Source organism: Alosa pseudoharengus, unplaced genomic scaffold (genome assembly GCF_046254945.1).
Source record: "Alosa pseudoharengus isolate Yale_2024_CS ecotype anadromous, Long Island Sound unplaced genomic scaffold, YU_APseudo_1.1 YU_APseudo_1.1_scf_12, whole genome shotgun sequence".
NCBI lineage: Eukaryota > Metazoa > Chordata > Actinopteri > Clupeiformes > Clupeidae > Alosa > Alosa pseudoharengus.
Window position 1 is genome coordinate 40,774,382 of NW_027468587.1, and position 20,925 is coordinate 40,795,306.

Consider the following 20,925-nt stretch of genomic DNA (forward strand, 5'->3'; position numbering starts at 1 on the left):
CTAAATCGAGGTAAATTGAGCTTTTTCAGAAGGGGCGGCAGGCAGAGCGATGTACAGTGGCAGAGCGACGCACAGTGGCTGAAAGTGGTACTAAAGCTTCACGCAGCTTCATGCCTCGTAATGCGCGACTAAAGTGGCCATTTGAAAGCGATGCCCACTGTATGGAGGTAATGCATAAACATGCTAAACTAAATGTACATTCATTTCCTGCTAGACTGAATTGCACTTTCCATGAGCACTAAGCTAAACTACACTGAATGCATGGAAAGTTGCTAGCGGAGTTTACAGCTAGTCACGTTAGACTCGTGTGTATGAACTCGTGGTCATAATGAAAACATTAATAAACGTTCTCTAAGTTGCTAGAATTGCTACCAAATCCTAACAATACGTACAGTAATATAATACAGGTGGTATATCGAAGTTTTTAACGTAAACAACATTTTACAGTTACAAAATTAAAACAAAGTGGAGAGTGCTTTATACAGTCAACCTACCCAATGCAAAGCATACCGCTTCTGATCAGCTATGGCAACAATGCAAGGACAAAACACAGCAGAGCTGCAGTATAGCGTTTCTTCAAAGGGGGCTCCAAAACACCAATCTCAAAAAAGCTGCTTAATTACGGCGAAAATCACATACAAACACTAAACTACATTTCTAACTCTGTTACACCCCTCCCCTGAATTTCACCAAATTCAAGCAGCAACCAAATAGTACTTCCAAAGGCAAAGAGTACACTACTTTCAAACACTAGACAGGGTCACCAATTACAGGACAGCCAACCACAAAGGTATCCAATAAGGATGAAATGGAAGAAGAGGTGTGCAAACTCTCACACAACCAACCACAGGCAGTAGGGTGTCTTATACACCCCACAAGACCATAAAGCCATAAACCATAAATTCTCCACAAAGCTAATCAGAAAAGCTAGATAAATAATAATATGTCATTAACTTTTATATTAGTTTATAGTTTGTAAATAAACAGTTAACATTTAAATGATGTAAGAATAACTGTTAATTAGTGCCAAAAAGACATTTAGTTAACAATGAACAAATATTAATACAATATTAGTTAATAGATTTGTTAAAATATTAACATACAGATTTTATGCAAACAACTAATATTGAATTAATGATGAAAAAACTATTAACTTGTGCCAAATAGATATTTTAGAAACAATTAACAAATATTAACAAAGGGTTATCATCTATCATTCCCTTTAATGGCGCAAAGCGTGATGTCAAAGAATGTATTGGTATTTTGACAGTCAACTGTGCATTTGAAGGAGGCTGCTTGTGAGACCGTATGGAATAGTCATTCCACTAAACCATGCTTTACTGAAGCACGCATTCCCTCACGCATTTGCACTCGTCTATTATTTGAACTCATTGGCAAAGTGAAACTAACTTCACCATGGTGTCAGTCAACGGCAAGACAGTTATATGGAGTAACGTTCAGTTATTTTCACTATTGACTGACAATGGGTTACCATCGAAAACATAGGCTGGAAAAAAGCAACACTTACCCTATATTGTTCAAATGACTCAATAAAACAATATTTATCCTGCAGAGGAGTTGCTTATATCTCGTGACAGTGCATCTTTAGCTGTGCTCCATACGTGTCTCTCGCCTCTCCCCTAATCATTTTTAACCGTCATTACCAATTTGCAAATGATGGTGAATAACTACTCATCATGAGACGTAGTTCGTAATATCTTTATTCTAATTATGTTTCCCATTGTAATTGTGCAATTTGTAATGTTTTGCATGGACGTGTGCTGGTGTGCGTTCATGGATAATAGAAGGATAGTGTGTTGTGCACCCGCCAATATGACTGTTGACAATGCACTCTTAAAATAACATAAACAACTCGTCATAGACTTCTGACCAGGTTTCTCTTGGTCAGTGGCGTAATGTGATTTAGGTGGTGTACAATAGCGATTTTTAGACAATGCGCTTGGTCACTCCCTAAGTTGTTAATTGCCACACCCCTGGGCGCATTGTTTAAAAAATAAACGTGCAAAATAAGGAATTAAACTTTGCGCCGGGTGGAAAACAAGTTTTACACCATGCACCAGGGTGCAAAATACTGCCCAAGATGACACACACATTTGCTGCTTCTGATCTAACGTCTCCCGACCTTAGCTGTGTTTCCCGCGATTGTATTTCATGTTTGATTGCAGATGCATTCTTTACAGCAGCCTCCTCACATTCCTCCTTATTTCAGATTTAAAACATGCAAGAGTGCATTAGGTTACAATTTAAATGGACATGTTAAACGCCTTTTCCCTTTCGTTTCCATCTTGTAACATCGCATTGTTGTTTATCTCTCTGCTCTTTTTCGCCTATTGCACAAAAGCCTCGTTATATCAATTTCACATTCTTACAACATAGCCACAACACAACACCAATAGGCCTACATATATAGCCTTCATAGCCTAAAGAAACCTCCACAAATAGCCTACAGCGACCTGAGTTATTTGCACTGGTATGTTTACATCGGAATTGACGTCCACGGTGTTATGGATTCATTTGTCTGCAACGGAACATACAACTTCTCTCTGGAACACCTTATTTAGTTGAAGAGTAACAACAGGTTGAGCACCGTAACCTTCTGCATAGTGTGCGACAATATCCCCAAACTCTCAGATGCACATTAGAACTTATTTTGGTAGGTCAGTCACAGCGTAGGCTTTTCCTAAACTGATGGTGCTTAAAATGCTATACAACTGTGTTCAAAGCAGGATGAGGACAACCTAAGGTTGTGTGTGTGTGTGTGTGTGTGTGTGTGTGTGTGTGTGTGTACAAAATTGAGCAGCAATAACCACTTTGAAAATAGGCCATTTAACATTGTTTCACATTGCATCCTCATTGAACTCTTTCCATGTAGCCTACAGAAGGATTGCAATAATAATGATGATAATATTTAACTTATTACTATATTGCAGAATTCAGTGTCAGTTAGGCCTGCACAATTCGGGGAAAAATATGAGCCTTGCCTAGGGTTGCAAAGGGGCGGAAAATTTCCGGTAAATTTCCGGAAACTTTCCATGGGAAGTTAAGCTGGGGAATTTTGGGAATATTCCAAATTGGAAACTTTCATGGAATTAAAGCAAATTATGGGAATTTACGGGAATTTTTGGTAATTCATACTGTTTCATATACAAACATTAACATTTTGTTTCGTAATAAGCAATATGATTTGTTTGTTCGTATTTTCGCTTAGCTTAGCATACAAAGCTAGCTACCATGCTAGCGGGAATCCCATTCTCTACCTATGGTTTACTAGCGTGCTAAGCTAGCAACACTGAAACAACTGAACTGCCCAAGATAAACCACGCCACTCAACAACAAAATCCGATTGGTTGGAACATTAACTGACTATCAGTTTGTTCAGTTAAAATCCCAGAAAATGGTAAAAAAAAAAAAAAAATATATATATAATGACACAACATACCACCCTAACCAAACCTTATAGATTATTTAAGTTATATATAAATTGTCAATCTTAATCAGACAGATTAATCGTCCCATTACAGTTTATGCAAAATGACGTACACGCATTTGAATGAGGACAAAAGTGACGACAAGCCAATAACTGGGCAACTCTGTTTGCCAACTTCCCCCAGTTTCACATCAGTTATTCCCACATGAGATGACATTTTCACTGGGAATTTATTTTCCCCATGCACATGAACACACCATAGGTTTCCTTTATGTCTAGTAGCCTATGCTGATTGCTGTGTGCATGGGATTGACGTATGTGCAGGGTAGAAATTTGACTGAAATTGCATTAAATCAGGTTGTTTTAACTAATATTATGCTGCAAGATGGGGTTTTGTCCACTACATTTAAGTTCCCTGTTATAGACTAACTTGCCATATTAAAAATTCCCAGTTTATTCCTGTTAATTTCCATATATTCCCGTTAATTCCCATGGAAAGTTTCCAACTTTGAAAATTCCCAGAATTTTGCAACCCTAGCCTTGCCTAGAATTGATATCATGATTCTCTGCCACAATTTCCCCCCTCTCAAAGTGTAATATTTATAGCACACATGAACCATGACAAAACAAAACAATGTGGCAGTACCAAACATAGATTTTGGCACCTATAGCACATTGTGCATCATCACCACAAACCTGTAAACATAGAGGCTTCAATGAATAAAGAAAATACTGGCCATTTAAGTACAGTAGGCTACCAAAAATAGTACATATAACACATTGAACTAAATATGGTCCTGATACAGGCTCTATCTTAACTCCTTGAACACGTCTTTACATAACTAAAACATGCCAATCAACATACTGCAGCTACAGCTTAACTCTCTAGCGCAATGGAGCTTGTCAATTGTCAATTTAAGTAGGCCTACAGTATCAAAAACAGAATGATTTCTTAGCACACTCTTGAACTGCTTGCCTTTTAGAGAATTAACATTCAACTGGCCATTTAGTTCGGTTTGAGTGGTTGGCTGATTCTCGTCACTAGTAGCCTACCCAATGTTTTTTGCAGTAGTCTACTCTAGGCCACAGATTGTTTCTTAAAAGTTATATTTCCACTACTGGTTCATTTATCAAACTGGTGCTTTCTCTACTATGTCCTTTGCCAATTAAGCCACGTAGTTCGGTAGAGAGACGTTTGAATAAATTAATGTTTGCAATTGACAACGCGATTGACAATGTTGTGATAAGTAGGCTATACAATTTTGAACAAAATTGTCTAGGCTACACCGCGGCAGTTGTAGTCTGCATGAAAAGTCCTTGCACAAGCGGTGCGGGCTGTAGCGGTTTGAGGGAGAGCAGTACAGGGAGAGAATGCATGCTCTCTCCACAATGTAAGAATGCATAATCTATATTAAATAAGCAATCACTGCGTTTTCAGTATCTTGCCCAACACTGGTCATGATTGGATCATTCATCAGGTCAATTAAACAAAACAAACATCCAGATCAAAGCAAAAATGGTTTACTGAACACAAAATCAAGCTGCGACCATTGCCATCTCAGCCCCCTGTTCAAAACTCTGGGGAGATTTTGTAAAGACGAATGGTCTTAAATCCCTTGCTTTGTATTCTCCAACTTTATGAGGCGTCATAGGAGAATATTACAAGCTGTTTTATTGGCAAAGGGAGGCTTAAGAAGGTATTACAAGCAGGGATGCCAATAATTGTGAGTGATGTGTTTTTGTAAAAAATATTTATTTCTTTATGAGATTGTCCTTTTCTCAAAATAAATGTACTTCCCATCAAGGTTGCATTTTTCCTGATTGTTTTCATTGTGAGAGTACAATAGATCAACTAGTTTTTAAGTCAACTTTAGCAGAGGTGCCAATAATTCTGGAGGGTACTGTAAACTGGGAAGACCAACGTCAGCAACCTGGAAGGATACTTAAGCCCTGGTGGTAAAGGCAAAGAGAAAACATACACAATTTTACAAAATATTTCATGAAGGGGAATGCAAACATTTGCACTGGATAATTTCATTATTTTCTATCACTTTGTCGTTATACACCCTTTAGCCATTTTTATTACTTTTGATTTGTGTGGCATAAAGCTTGTCTGGCCATAGTAAATGTTAATGATACATGACTTGTTGGATTTTTACTGATGGGGATATGCATTTCAATTAGGCCTCAGGAGCTGTCCGACCACTTGTCTCCACAGTGGTTGCAGCAACTACTGGGGGATACCTTGACCACTCCCTGGAGAGGGCCAGATACAGAGCCAGTGAGATGCCACAAGGATTTATTTATGATATAATCTACCAGGCTTATCAGCATGTAAGTAATCTACAATCTTCATCCCTTTTTCACAGGTTGAAATGAGCTAGTGCATGTTTGCTCATGTCCGAAAAAGTGAGTATTGGTTCTAAATGGCAGTTGCATTAACATTTTGTCCCCAAGTTTGAGGACATTTGAATGCCACTTTTGAATCACAAAATACCACTGCCCATATCACATCCCATATCATATTTCTAGACCTTCCTATAGTACACCAATTTTTTTTTTCAGGATGTGTCTGCTTAAAACCGATGTACACAGGCCCTTACTTTGACGATCTAAAAGGCATGGTCAGAAACGTTTGGTTTAAGCACATTTAGGGCACGTCTAGTCCACATTTGCTATCTTGACAGCTGAAAAAGCGATCAGATGCAGACACATGGTTCCAAAGGGTTGCTCTTATGTTTCTTAATGGGTGTGTTTTGGGCATAATATCCATTAAACCAATGAAAGTGACATCTGCTAGCCTGACGAGCCAGAACCACATGAAGATGTAGGGTCTGGGAACTTACCAAAGGCACTGCTCAATTCGAGGGGCGGGATAAACAGTTCTCTTTCAAATTTTCTCTGCACGCAATAGGATAGCACTACAACTCATGAGTCCCATGCATTTTCCAACCAGCGGAGCTAGTTGGCTAGTTGATCAAACTTTTGGCAATTTGAAAAAAGCTTAACTCGAGTCGCGATTCAAAGGCCGCTGTTCGCCAGCAGCAGCATCCATCATCTTTGTTTTCAAGTAGCAGGAAATTCATGCGGAACCATCGCCGACTCTATACGCAATGTGATTGGCCTGATAGAAGTTTCATTTTTCCAGCTCGCAAGCTAACGGAGAGTTGCTAGACTACCCTGGCTGCAAATTACATTTGCTGCCACTAGGGTGTGTCTAGATTTTTAGGCTAGACATCTGCCATTCCCTTTAAAAAATAAGGAGCACAAAATCCCATAGCGCAATGATATTTTGGAGATGAGCGCATCTCTGCAGAAAGAATCTGCTTGCACCCGCAACCATCTATGCAACAGCAGGATTCCACCAAAGCTTGCTTTGCTAAACATGTGTGTGTGTGACAAGAAGAGTATAGACACATTTCTACTTGCCTAACTTAATTCGTAGGTGGTGAAAAATCAAAGTTACACTGACAAGGGGATACAATCAGAAACATTGCCTTAAAAAACACTTACCTCGATAACTGATTAAAAATCCTAAGAACATTTATTTCCCCAAGACACAGGAACCAGATCCACCCAAGATACAGACAACACACAAAGCCACAAATGATGTACCGTATTATTGTTAAATTTTATTCATACAAAGGCAACACAGGACTGTAGGTATGCTGACTGATCTAGAAGGGGCACCACTAGGGGCAGTCACACGCCCTGCTAACATTCATTCAGTAGTAGGATACAATAGTGCATCAATTCAGACAAAGAGAGTGGGGGGGCACCAAGTCATCAGCTTGCGATAAGACACACCCAGTTACCTTGTAGCCCCCTCCCGACAGTCCTGTTAATAAAATGAGTCCGTACTGGTTGGCTGTCCCCACCGATCAGTACAAAAAAAAGAGGTTCAAGTCCGAGGTAGCCTACTACTAGAGAAGAGACAAACCCACAAATGAGTCAGCCGGCGAAGGTCTATAGTCTAACCTCCAGTAAGGGGGAAACCCACACAGCCACAGCGAACGTCCCCCACTTGTTTGCTGGTGTAGTGGCTGAGGGTCCATCCCCAAAGCTACACCGGAACAAACATACAGCAGCTTAGTCTATGCCTCCACCGAGCAGCGAGCTCAGGCTATAATGGAGCTAAATAGTAAATTGATAAGAGGAAGGACTTTATGGACCTTTATGTCGGAATAGAGAGTGGAGAATGTTGACATAATAACACATGCCGTTGAGTGGAGGATGTGGACCACACACTGTTGATCACACACTTCTCCCAGTTGTCCGCTTCCCCCAGCAGGACGTCTCCTTCACTGCAACACAGCGGTAATCAGGACACAGTCCGCTATGCAGAGTGGCTCTTATAGGTACAGATACACAATATTAAAACACAAATACTTACTTAAAATATATACTTAGCTTGCATTGAATAGCATCCCGGCATTGGCCACCCAGCCGTCTGTCCTCATTCAGCCTTCCGCATTGCACCTCTAGTCTGGACCGCCGCTCTCTACAGTCCATTATACACTGAACACATTCATTGAACACAGTACAGCCCATATTTGTCCATAGATACCCACAACACATTCATCCAAACACACCAGCACAGTCTTTGCAATCACATTGCCAGGGTTTCTAAGGTCTTGCCATTAAGCAGTTAGTTTTCCTAACAGTCTGCCCTCAAAACAACTTAAATATTTTGCATTTGACTTCAGGCTATGTTTTTCTTGGTCAGTGGCGTTATCATTTTTAATGTTGTCGGAATAGTAATTTGTGATCATGCAAGGTGATCTCAAACAAGGAAAAACACTTGCATCATGCTTTGCGCTTCAATGCATTGGGTATAAGATGGGGTCTAGGCTATAATATTTTAGATCACTTACTCAGAAATCTAAATTCAAATTCAATGTGTACTTGAAAAATCTACAGTAGATTATTTTACACTGTAGTGTTTTCAAAACGGCTCTGGTCATCCCATCTTACCCTCCCCCCACCATTCAGGCAAGACCTGCGGGGAGTAAAACGACTTGTTGCTGTTTTGGGACATTAAGCTATGCTAAGCTTTTTCACGTTAAGCCCCCCTCCCCCACCCCATTCTTTCACAAGCAGTGCAGCTTTCTGAAGCGGTGCTTTCTGAAGCTAATGTAACAACAAATACCACCAATATTGTTGTGTGGCAATAAAAGTATCCAGGGTTTGCGCAAGTAGCCTAAATATATAAATAAATTAATAAAATCCTTAACGTGGAAAAGCTTAACGTAGCTTAATGTCCCAAAACGGCAACAAGTCGTTTTAGTCCCTGTATGCGCTCATTAGGCCCTATTTAGTTTAACGTGTCCCAAAAACAGCTATGAATTAATCACCAAACGTCTTATAAACAAGTCTTGCCAGGAGCAACACCTTGCAAAAAAATGATAAAAATAGGCCTAGGCCTAATAATGTTTGGAATGGAAAGATGCAAGTTATGTTTTAAAAACAAATGGTCCCGTTATCCCGCAGAAGTTTCAAAGTAGCCTACACCCAGCCTAAGCCTACTTCAGAACACCTCATTGACTGTCTGTAGTAGGCTACAACTTCGATTCAATAAAAAGATTTCTAAAGAAAAACGTCGCATCATGGGTACAACCGGGACGATTGAAACGCGGGACGAATGAAACATTCCCATTTTCTCCCGAGTGCAACGACGATAAACTGACATAATTTGGACAAAACATAGAGCATAATAACCTCCGTTGATCAGCCAAATGCCTTCCTGTTACGTCCTGTTATCACGGAATTACAGGCGATTTTTTAATGGTCACAAGTTTACTTCATCAGCGGTTTATTTTTTGATTATTAAAGAATGTTTTTCATTTAAAGGTTTGACTTCATGCTTATTCAGTAGAGAATTTAGTGCTCTCCCCAATCCCAGACGTTCACATTGCATGTTTGTTTGTAATGGATGCAAAACAGCCTATAATGCCAAATGTCTATGGCGGGACAATTGAAACACCTGTTTCATTTGTCCCGACCAGGCAGTAAACCCCATTTATTCTAAGTCAATGCACACATATCTGTGTTTATACTATATTTTATGCAGGTGAGACATGGAAAATATATTTGGGGCTATCAGGTAGGGGGTCGAGTTTTGCCATGTTAACCTATGGAGACTGACGGCCTGTGGGTCACGAAGGGCATTTATTTGGATGTGTGGTGGCTTTAAAGGAGAATTCCGGTGTGATTTTGACCTAAAGTGTTTTGAAACATGATACAGTGGAATAATAATAAATAATTCAGTGGAAATGCATGGATTCCAGTTGCTGCTACTGGAAGAAACTGTAATCCATGCATTTCCACAGAATTATTTTTGGAATCTGATCCCTTATCATACCTGTTCATTCTTACTCGTCGCTCGACTTATTGTGACTAAATTCAAGATGGCTGCAAACGCTAAACTTCGTGAAGATACTATCTGTATAAATCTTCTTGTAAGTAAACTACCAGTGCTTTTTCAAAGTTCTCAATGTCTCGTTTTAAATGTCAGGGCCCTCGGAAGTCTACCAATGAAGTGTGGAGATACATTGAGCCTCGTAAATGGTGTAAAACAGTGATTTATTTGCATGGCTATGCCGATGCCGAGGCACCACCATTGACCGCCTTGTTGGTAGCATCGGCTAACTAGCGCCAGATTTCGGAGTGCAGGGGACAAGCCGAGATGGGCTATGAGACATACGTACACACTCGGTATCATGTTTCAAAACACTTTAGGTCAAAATCACACCGGAATTCTCCTTTAACCATGTGACAACAGAGTGAAATTTTGCACTATAGAAACATTATATAATTCGAAATATGCATTATTCTAGCTATATTAATGGCATAGTGCATGGCATTTCCATAACCGCGAGATACAAGCTTCACCATGACGGCAATGAGTTGTTAACAGGCATGAACCAAGACATATAGCCCAGCAGAAATCTCTCTAAAATAACACATACTTGAAGTACCATTCATGATATGTTGTCAAATATTGAAGTTGTGGGAAGTTTACATGATCAAGTGTCACCAAGTAGCCCGTTTGTTTACAACGAAAATTACATTTAATTAAACTGCTTATATGCCGAAATAGATAGATAGATAGATAGATAGATAGATAAATAAATAGATAGATAGATAGATAGATAGATAGATACTTTATTGATCCCCAAGGGGAAATTCAAGGGTCTCAGTAGCATACAGACATCACACACAACATGCACTTACAGCAGAAATGGTAAACATAAGTATAAGTATAAACATATAACTAAACTCTACTGTACAATAAAGACAGTAGAAGATAAGAAAGATAAGAAAACTAACAAAACTAAATACTAAATACACTATATAAATTCAATTTAGAAAGTCCAATGTGCTTGAGGGTGATCAAGCATAAGACGCTTGTAGTGGCAGGGCCGGGACTGGTAAGGTGCTAAAGGGAGTGAGTGTCATGTGAAGGTGCAAAAAGTAGTCCAACCATAGTCCTTTAGTTATGTGTGCATGGCAAGGTGCTCAAGAGAGTGAGGGCCAGATGTACTAACGCTTTTGCGCCCACTTCAGGCGTATTTGTTTCGCAATGTGCGTGTAAAATCATTGCGAGGTATGTACAAACAGGCCGCAATGATGTAAAAGCGCAAACTGCCTGTCACGGGAGCTGAGAGTGGCAGATTGCGTTTGTCATGTCATGCATATGCATTCTTGGGAGGATCCAGGGGAAAGTGGGAGTTTAGCGTAAAAAGATGGGAGGGGAAGAGTAAATATCGCCTAGTTATGTATTCCGCGGTATGTACAAAGACTGCTCCTGAAAGCGCACGTCTATTCTGCGCCTAAATACTTCCGCCTTGTAAAAGCAGGTGTTAATCCAAATTGCAGTTCAATGCGTCAATAAGAGAACCTTTCAAAGACAACAGAATCACTATTTAGAGCACCAGTTTTTTGTGGTGAAAGTATTTGTATTACCAAAAGCAACCTTAACTTTCGTTGGCCTTTCGAATGTCTTACTTTCACTTTCACGTCATTCACTTAAACTTTCCTACTTGCTAGATTTGACCAATCTTCCATAGCCTACGTGCACACGTAGTTTGAGTAGAACTACTGATCTTCATTATCTCCCTGCTTGTTTACATCTTATCATGTATAATATTATTTCATGATCGCTAAACGTTTGATTCTTTTTAATGTTATCATCAGTTTACTTCATTCAACTGGGCTTGTATAGGCGCTGCCATTCAGTTGTGGATGTTCGTAAATTGCGTTTATGGGCGGAGAAAGGCAGAGAAAGGCGCAGTTTACACTAAGGATTGAACTATTGATAAATACGACGGAAACTTGGGTCTGACGGCGTTCGCAGTCTGCGGAGTGTCCATGACGCTGATACCGCTACGTTTGCAAATGTACGTACATCTGGCCCTGAGTGTCATGGTGAAGGTGCAAAAAGTAGTCCAACAGTGCAACAGTGCAAGAGTAAGGTCTAGAGACCAGCATAAATAATATGGACAAATAGGAGAGTAAAGTATAATGTAGACAAGGTAAAATAAAAAAACTATTTCAGTGCAAGAACAGGTTGAGGTAATAGGGTTATAGCCATTCATTCATTCAGTATTGTAGCAGAAGCCTGACCGCAGCCATTGATCATGTGTGCTAATATAGCATGAAAAACAGTGTAGCAGTAAAACAGTAGTGAAAACATTGGGCTGTGTACATTAGTAAAATAGTAGTAAAACAGTAGTAAAGCAGTAGTGGGCAGCCAGTACTCAAACATGGAGAGGGTGGAGAGGCAGACAGACTAAGCAGAGAAGTCCATCTCTCCTTTTCCCTTTAGTGAGGCATTGAACAGTTTAATGGCCCTAGGCTCCTCAGCCTTTCAGTTGTGCATGGCAGTGATAGTTGATAGTGCTGTAGATTGGATGACATTGATTGTCCAATATGTTGATCAGTTTGTTTAGGGTCCTTTTGTTAGATATTGAAGTGATGCACTCCAGTTCAGCTCCCACTACAGAGCCAGCCTTCCTTACCAGCCTGTCAAGTCACCCAGCATCCTTCTTCTTCGTGCTTCCTCCCCAGCATACCACTGCATAGAAGAGGGCGCTGGCCACAACAGACTGGTAGAACATCCTGAGGAGCTTGCTGCACACATTGAAGGACCGCAGCCTCCTCAGGAAGTACAGCCTGCTCTGTCCTTTCTTGTAGAGTGCATCAGTGTTGGCTGACCAGTCCTGTTTATTGTCCAGATGGAGACCCAGATACTTGTAGGTGCTTACCACCTCCACATTGACCCCATCAATGGAGACTGGTAGCAGAGCGGGCTTAGACCTGCGGAAATCCACCACCATCTCCTTGGTCTTTGAAGTGTTGAGTTGAAGGTGATTGAGTTTGCACCACTGCACAAAGTCCTCCACCAGGCTCCTGTACTCCTCCTCTTGCTCGTCCCTGATACACCCCACAATTGCAGTGTCATCAGAAAACTTCTGCATGTGGCATGACTCGGTGTTGTAACAGAAGTCAGATGTGTACAGGGTGAACAGGACTGGAGAGAGCACAGTTCCCTGTGGCGCTCCGGTGCTGCTGATCACAGTGTCAGAGAGACAGTTCTTCAGTCTGACGAACTGTGGTCGCTCGGTCAGGTAATCTGTAATCCAGGTTACCAGGTGAGCGTCCACACCCATCTGCAAGAGCTTGTCTCCCAGTCTGAGGGGTTGGATGGTGTTAAAAGCACTTGATAAATCAAAGAACATGATTCTCACAGCACTTTTCCCCTTGTCTAGGTGAGAATGTGTCCTGTGTAAAAGATAAGTGATGGCATCGTCCACGCCCACTTTTTCCTGGTATGCAAACTGTAACGGGTCTAGTGCATGGCGTACCTGGGGTCTGAGCATACCTAAGACTAGTCGCCCCATTGTTTTCATCACATGTGATGTTAGAGCGACAGGCCTGAAGTCATGAAGCTCACTGGGGTGTGGTTTCTTGGGGACGGGGGTGAGACATGATGTCTTCCACAGTGTTGGAACTTGTCCGAGACGTACACTCCAGTTGAAGATGTGCTTTAGTGGCTCCCCCAGTTCAGCAGCACAGGCCTTGAGCAGCCTTGGACACAGTCTGTCAGGCCCGGCTGCCTTACGAGGATGAAGTTTTTTTAAAAGATAACTTACTTGATCAGCTGTAATGATGGGGGGGATGAGGGGAGTGGAGGGTGAGGAGGAGGAGGGGTGCTTCTGAGAGGGTTGTCTTTGGTGGGGACATATCCCCAACTCCTGTCCACACCCATCTGTCTTGCACTGAAATACCAACGATAACAACATTATTGTTTCAATACTAATAATAAGTGAAGAATCTCGCTGAGAATCTTCTTGAGAACTTTTGTGATTTTTTAACATTTGATTTGGTTTGTGAGATCATTCCCATAGAATTTGATTGACCCTCCACACACATAGACACACACACACACATAGAAAGTGATGGTTGTCATAGGTTTCTATTTCATATTTTGGAATTGATATAAACTTTATATTGTTAATTATTTATAGTATTTTATGATCTGCATAATTACTAATAGCTAAACATATTTAGTAATTTGAATACATCACATTGATATTTAAATTATTAGGCTACACTTGTCTTTAATATCATCACATTTGTGGTGTGTAGGCTAAATTTAATTGAGTGATTGATAGATAGATAGATAGATAGATAGATAGATAGATAGATAGATACTTTATTGATACTTTGATGATTTATTGATACTTTGATGATTTATTTGAACGTTTGTTTTGAAGTGTTTCAGTTGATTTGATGTCAGATTTACATGATTCAAACGTCCCTACCAAGGCAGGCTACTTGCTGTAGAGTTTAAGATTTATTTATTTTTTGCTTCCTAAGCCCAAGTAATGTATCCATAGCCTACCATTCAAATATGTGTTTCGGAAACCCAAACTGACTTTTTTTATATAATTTTTTAATCATTAGTAAAACAAAAGCAAACAGTTTATGTCTATGAACACAGTTTGTAATGATCAATTCTGAGCTGCGTGACATCTGCTGCAGCTCTAATTATGAAAAGCCAAGTGGATTGTATGTGATTTGTCTGTTCTGAAAACCTATAACCCTTATGAAAAACAATTGGCCTATTTTAAGGAGCTCCAAATAAACTAACAAAATCTGCTGAAGAGGTGCCGTCACTTGTCTGAAAATAGTATTGCCAATATTTAGAGGATGAATAGCCTACAGTACGTACCGTAAATCCTCAAATTATGGCCGGGATTCAGGGACGTGGGAAATATTTTCTGAGAGGGGGTGCAGATGATGTGACCGGGGGTTTCACCCCCTGAAAAAAATTACATTTTGACTGCTAAAAACACCATTTTAACAGTTTTCTGAGGGACAGTAATACCAACAGAGAAAGCAGTGCCCGTCATCTGTCTGAACATTGCCTAATAGGCTATCACTTCACTGCTTGACACTACCCCACATGGAGAAATGTCGCACGTTAACAATGAACCTTTCATAAATTATTTATTGTGCGAATGGGTTAGCAAAACTATAGCGTTTGGTGAACGGAGATGCAGATCACCCTAATTCATTTGTTTGCGCAACAGCCCGTTCTGCCTTCACTCCAGCAAGAGTGAAATACCGGTAGGCTAAATGTTTAAAGGCTGTGTCATCACCATATACCCTGGAAATCCAGAGTTCTCGCAAGAGCACAATGGAATTGTCTCTGCGAGACACTCTGGCAAAGAGCAATGATGCACGTTACTTTTTCCCCAATATTCCGGGGAACCAGCTAAACTGATGAAGACAGCGCTGAAACGTTGGAGGACAGTACACATTGGTCATGGTGTTATCCGATTGCGTCGAAGTCCCAAATTATTCAGAGTAAACATGGTCTAGTGTTATCCAATTGCGTGCAATGTGATTTTTAAATGCATGCTTGTTGCCGCCCCTCGAGTTGGACCATTACATTGCTCTCTGCCAGACCCTTAATCTTTCTAGATTATCAGGGTCTGGATTTTCCAGGCTAATCACCATAGGCTATTTGCTACGATATTTAGCTCTGTTTCAACAAGTCGTGACTTATGCCCATTCAACTTTTAACTTAGGCTATAGCCTACAGCAGTCTAATTTTGTGTGTCAATTCAAAGACCTGTAATTTCCATTTTTGGATTAGACAAGCCAGTCTCTAGGCTGTTTTCATGGACAGCAAGACCCGCTTCATTCATTGTTTTAAATAACATTGTTTGTTGCTTACACAAGCCAGTGGTTCACTTTTACTTGCGCAGTAGACGCGCAGATTGGATGAGCGCTGACACCACTACCCCCTAATTGCATGTATCTTTATTTGAGAACACTAAATTAAGAAATATTTTCTATTCAGGAAAATGTTTAGTTTATTTTTCTTTCGGTCCGTGGTTCCATAGGCTACCATTCAATTGCCACACATTTTCTGCGGACTAGCAATCTCCTCTACTGACAGCCAGGGTGTATACATTTCTTCTACGGCTGCAAACGGGATTCACTCGCAGTTAACCAAATATTTCTTTATTAGGGCAGGGATATTTCTGGCTATTAACTCATTGAATGCCAAGCTGTTTTCGGGAGCTTTGTCCTAGAGTGCCAGCAATCTAGACCATTGTTGATGATTTTTGTACAGCCACAGCATATTTTGTGTTATAGCTATGAACACATACAATAGCTCTAGATTAAAAGATGAGACTTTAAGTTCTCGGTGTGTGCAAACCGTGTACTTCTACACGCCTCTGTTCCTGAGAAAACCCAAGCTAAACAGTGGCTAGTTTTCATCAAAATCGCTGTTTTTTTTCTAGAAATGGAGATATAACGTCTTTCATGAAATATGAAGTGTTGCCTGTTACTTACTCGTGTGAACTTTCTGGGAAGTGATCAGCGAGACCTGGCGAGACTGCAACCTAGTGATAGACCCACGAAAATGGCCTGGTTTTGACCTGACGTGCATGCGTCACTGATTCGACCCAAAGCGGCAACCGAGTTATGATAAAATGTCCAGATAAAATGTCCAGATTGTGCGTTTTCATGAGTTTCACGATCGTCATATATTTCATTTCCATTCATCACAGAGTTCCCAAAATCACATATAAGGTGTGTTAGAGTGTCTAGTTTCGTAATTTAAAAAAAAAAGCTAAAAACTTAATATTACGTTTTTGGCACTCAACGCATGGGAAGGAAAAACGTAATATTACGTTTTTGGCACTCAATGAGTTCAATTATTTCTAAACCAGTCTGCTAAAGTCTGCTAAAGTCTATAGTGAAGTCTTTGTAGGGTTTTCCAGGCTCCATTTCTTTTTACGAGACACCCTGCTCACAAGAGCCATCTGGTGGTTGTTTGGGTTGTTGCAGTGTCGTTGCAGCGTCACTGGAGAAATAAAAATGAAAGTCACGTGATCACGTGTGAGGTCACTGGAGCGGGATGATTTTTAAGTGGATCGGGGAGCGAAATTGAGCGGAGCGACCTGACGCGAATTTAAGCGGAGGAGCGGCCGAGTAAACAGCCACCTGAGCGAGGAGCGGGATATTTGCACCGCTCAGCTCCGCATATCACATGTAAAGATTATAAAAACTGATTATTTTTTGATTCATGGCACGCTTTTTATTATTTTTTAATGCGTTCTGCTGAGAAGGGAGACGGGCGTTGGTCACGGTTTGGAATGAAAGGGAGAAAACAGGACAGAGTAACACGGCGGACTACTTTTTTTTTGACGACGTACTTAAGGCGGCAGGCCTGTTTTGCCAAGGCGGCCGCCTTGACTGTAAAGTGCTGCGGGAAACCCTGGGGATATGTGTAGACAAATGCCATATTGGCATTACAAACTATGGAGGATTTTTTTAAGTGCTGTGTCTCCTCATTAGAAAGTCTCTGGTTTAATCACCTCACTGGTAGGAAAAATGTTGGTGGGAGGAGTGATTTGAACAGTACACATCCAAGGCACCCCAACTGTTCCCTGTGCACTGCAGCAATGGTTGGTCACTGCTCTGGGTTTGTGTCCAATGGATTATCAGACAATCCTATAATAGCCTTGTATCCAGACATTTATTTTGACCGCCCTATAATGGACAAATGTGTAAGAGAAAGTCACTTATGCAATGTTGCTATGAATAATCTAGATAATAATGGCCAATTGTAATGCTGATTTTTCTTTTTTCTCCGAACAGTGCAGTGAGGCAGAATTTAAGTTTGGCACAGAATGTTTGGAATTGGCTCTGCAGCACTGTGGCACCAGTGCTGTACTGATTGAGGGTCCATCATCTCTGTGGAAGGTAAGATGATATTTGTTAGTCAACTTTGCAAAAAACATTCAGGGCTGAAGCCCCGGCAAAATCGGCTGGCGTCGACGCCTCTGATAAGATATATAAACTCACGCTATTGTATTATCATATATGTTTGGTAATGGCTCAACTGTCTCTGATTGTTCTACTGATTTGGAAACTGGATGCGTCATGGAAGCAGTAAGTCAAGTCGCATCAAAAATAGTAGTGGCAGAAATCCCAAGAGCCACCTGGTGGTTGTTTGGGTTAACTGCAGTTTGTGCCATTTCTGCCGAGAAAATTGGGTGCGTGATTCATGCAGGAACCCGTCCAAACTTAACTGATACCCACTAAAGCTCAGTCTGCCTACGTTGCTGCTTCTTAGCATTAGACTGAGCTACAGCCATGGCCTCCCGTAAATCCCTCCCCAAGGATGAAACATAGGCGTCAATGTCCACTGTATCCCCATTCAGCAGGACACTATCAAACATTAAATCCACGGGTAACCTAGGAGTGCGGCCATACATTAAAAAGAAAGGGGGGAACCCTGTGGTCTCGTGGACAGTACAGTTGTATGCAAAGGTGAGATTGTTGAGTAGCTTGGTGGTAGAGCTCTAATCATACTTCCCAGAGTGCGGTTCATCCTCTCTGCCTGACCATTCCCCATGGGGTGGTACGGAGTGGTGTGAGATTTCTCCACCCCAGCTAACAGGAGCAGCTCTGCGATTAAAGAGAAACCTCTTTATGTGAGACCCAGCCTCTCATCCTGAACAACATGTGTGGCCCCAACACACACACTGTCAGACAAGGAGACCGCTGACTGCCCTCTCGTCAGCAGGTTCTCTGCCTCATCCTGAACAACATGCGTGGCCCCAACACACACGCCGTCAGTCATGGAGGCTGCCCGCTGTTCCCGTACCTCAGAAAGCTCAGACGACAGGCGAAACATCTTGGACTGAGTCCACCTGCAGGTTCTGTGCTTCTTTAAGCAGTTCAGCATAAAAAGTTCTGTTCAAGCGATGCATAATCCTGGGCCTCACAAAAGGTTCTCTAAGGGCATCCGCCACCACATTATTAGGGCCTGGAATATACAGGACGTCAAAATCAAAAGGGGCCAACCTAGCCACCCAACGCTGCTCGCACGCGTCCAGCTTTGGCTTCGTCAAGACATACTTAAGGGGGTTATTGTCAGTCCACACAGTGAACCTGTGTCCCCGCAACCAGTGACTGAATTTATCACAAATAGCCCACTTCATAGCGAAGAACTCAAGCCAATGAGCACGATACTGACTGAGCATGATTCAACGACTTACTGGCAAAAGCAATGGGCCTAGCTTTGTCCTCATTGGGCTGCACCTGAGACAGAACAGCTGCAAGACCACTATTAGATGCATCAACAGACAAAAGGAAAGGCTTTGTGTAGTCTGGATAAGCCAAAGGCACACTACTCACTAGCGCAGATGGCCTCACAAGCACAGAGCAGTTTTCAATAAAATGCTGGTAGTAAACCACCATGCCAAGAAAGGAGCGGATCTTACTCACTGATGGCATGACGCCATCAGCCTCCATTAGGTCTGACTGCAAAACATTCACAATAGCCTCAACTTTATCTGGATCACTAGCGACACCTTGCGAGATGATATGTGACCAGGCATGGCAAAACCAGGCTCAAGTCGCAGAGACGCAAGTCGCAAAAAACGACTTTGAAGGTTTTTTTTTTCAAAATTAGTTATTTTCGTTTTTTTGCAGAATGTGCAAGTTGAAGTCCTAAAGAAGCAATTCCATGTTTCATATAACAGCATTGGTTGCTTTAAAAGTGTATATTTTGTCTTTGAAAATGGTTAAGTTTCAGGAAGCAAACCAGCGTTTGAATTGGGCGTGACTATTAGTGCTCTTTTGTTTTGTCGGCCAATCAGCTGTATGCTAGAAGTAACCTCATGGCTACTTACTGAACCAGCATGCTGTTTGTTTACAATTGGAATAAGGATGGACAAAGCACAGCGGATTGCAGATGACCTGAATCTGATGATGAAGGCGACTTCATTACATTGGAGAACATCCCTAATCTAGAGCTGACCTTAGCCAAAGATAATTACAACGAGGAAGAATCTCTCGGTCTGGCAGCAGAGGAACTAGATCGTAAGATATCAGATGCTATTTCCACAGTTACATTTGACGAGGATAAAGTTTGTGTGTTAGAAACTTTATCCATTGCTACTAGCTAACGTAGGCCTACTGTCGTTATCTATTGGCACCATAGGCTACTATGAATAATGCGAGAATGTCTTGTTTTGACTGATGGCAGGGTGCCTTATCGTGTGTGCATTCAAATTAACAGGGTTTGCAAACGTGATCTCATGTTTGTTTAGTTCACGTTTTAGACTATTTTATCCATTGCTAAACCTGCTAAATCCATTGCCAACTTGGTGCCTTGCACTGGGTGTTCATTCAAAATAACATGGTTTGCAAACGTGATCTCATGTTTGTTTTAGACTACTTTATCCATTGCTACTAGCTGGTTCTGTAACCCATTACAGATAGTTTCCATGGGTCATTAGCACTGCAGGCTGACAAATCAGTGACCGTGACAGGGAGGAGGGTTGATCTTAATGTCATTGTGTTGCCCCCTGCAGGTAACCCCCAGAACCTAGTCAACGTCAGCCGTTTCTCAGACGTAACCCCAGGCCTAAGCAGTTAAAAACCTACGAAACCTCCCTTGAAGTTATTGTAGATAGCAGGGACCTACTGTCGAGTGCAGTCGCACGACTTCCCTCTGCGGCGCAGATAACCTAAAGCTCCTATTTTAAATATCCCCCTTGGAAGTTGATCAGGCTTCCGTGGTGGACTTATTGAGATGTTTATGACCTAAGGAGCGACTACGCCTAGGTCTCGAACAGTTGGCTAACGTGCGAAGATGTTTGACCCTAGAATTATCTAGAGACACAGGTTATAGGCTACTTCTTGCTCAGGTTTTATAAGGATGGAGATTTAGTTACCGTCCAGCAGCACCTAAGTCCAACTAACCCAAGTCTTAGAAAGAGCAGATGAATAACCACAGAAGAAACCAGTTATCTTACCCTCCTGCTGGTATTCGTAGAAAAACCCAAGAAAAGACAAAAAAATACTGCTTGAAGAATGAGATGCCAAGGTTAAATGAGTTCTTTACTTTTCAGCACTCTGGAGATGATAACAAAATGCGG

At 41.3% G+C, this 20,925-nt stretch overlaps 1 protein-coding gene across 2 annotated transcripts in view; it reads left to right on the plus strand.

Annotated features, from left to right (window-relative positions):
- Positions 1 to 20,925, plus strand: part of crppa (CDP-L-ribitol pyrophosphorylase A) — a 151,522-nt gene that overhangs the window by 21,304 nt on the left and 109,293 nt on the right. For both annotated transcript variants that reach the window (XM_076281235.1, XM_076281236.1), the window contains exons 3-4: positions 5,633 to 5,782; positions 17,633 to 17,737. In XM_076281235.1, coding sequence (XP_076137350.1) covers positions 5,633 to 5,782; positions 17,633 to 17,737 — 255 coding nt within the window. The remainder of the gene's footprint in view (positions 1 to 5,632; positions 5,783 to 17,632; positions 17,738 to 20,925) is intronic.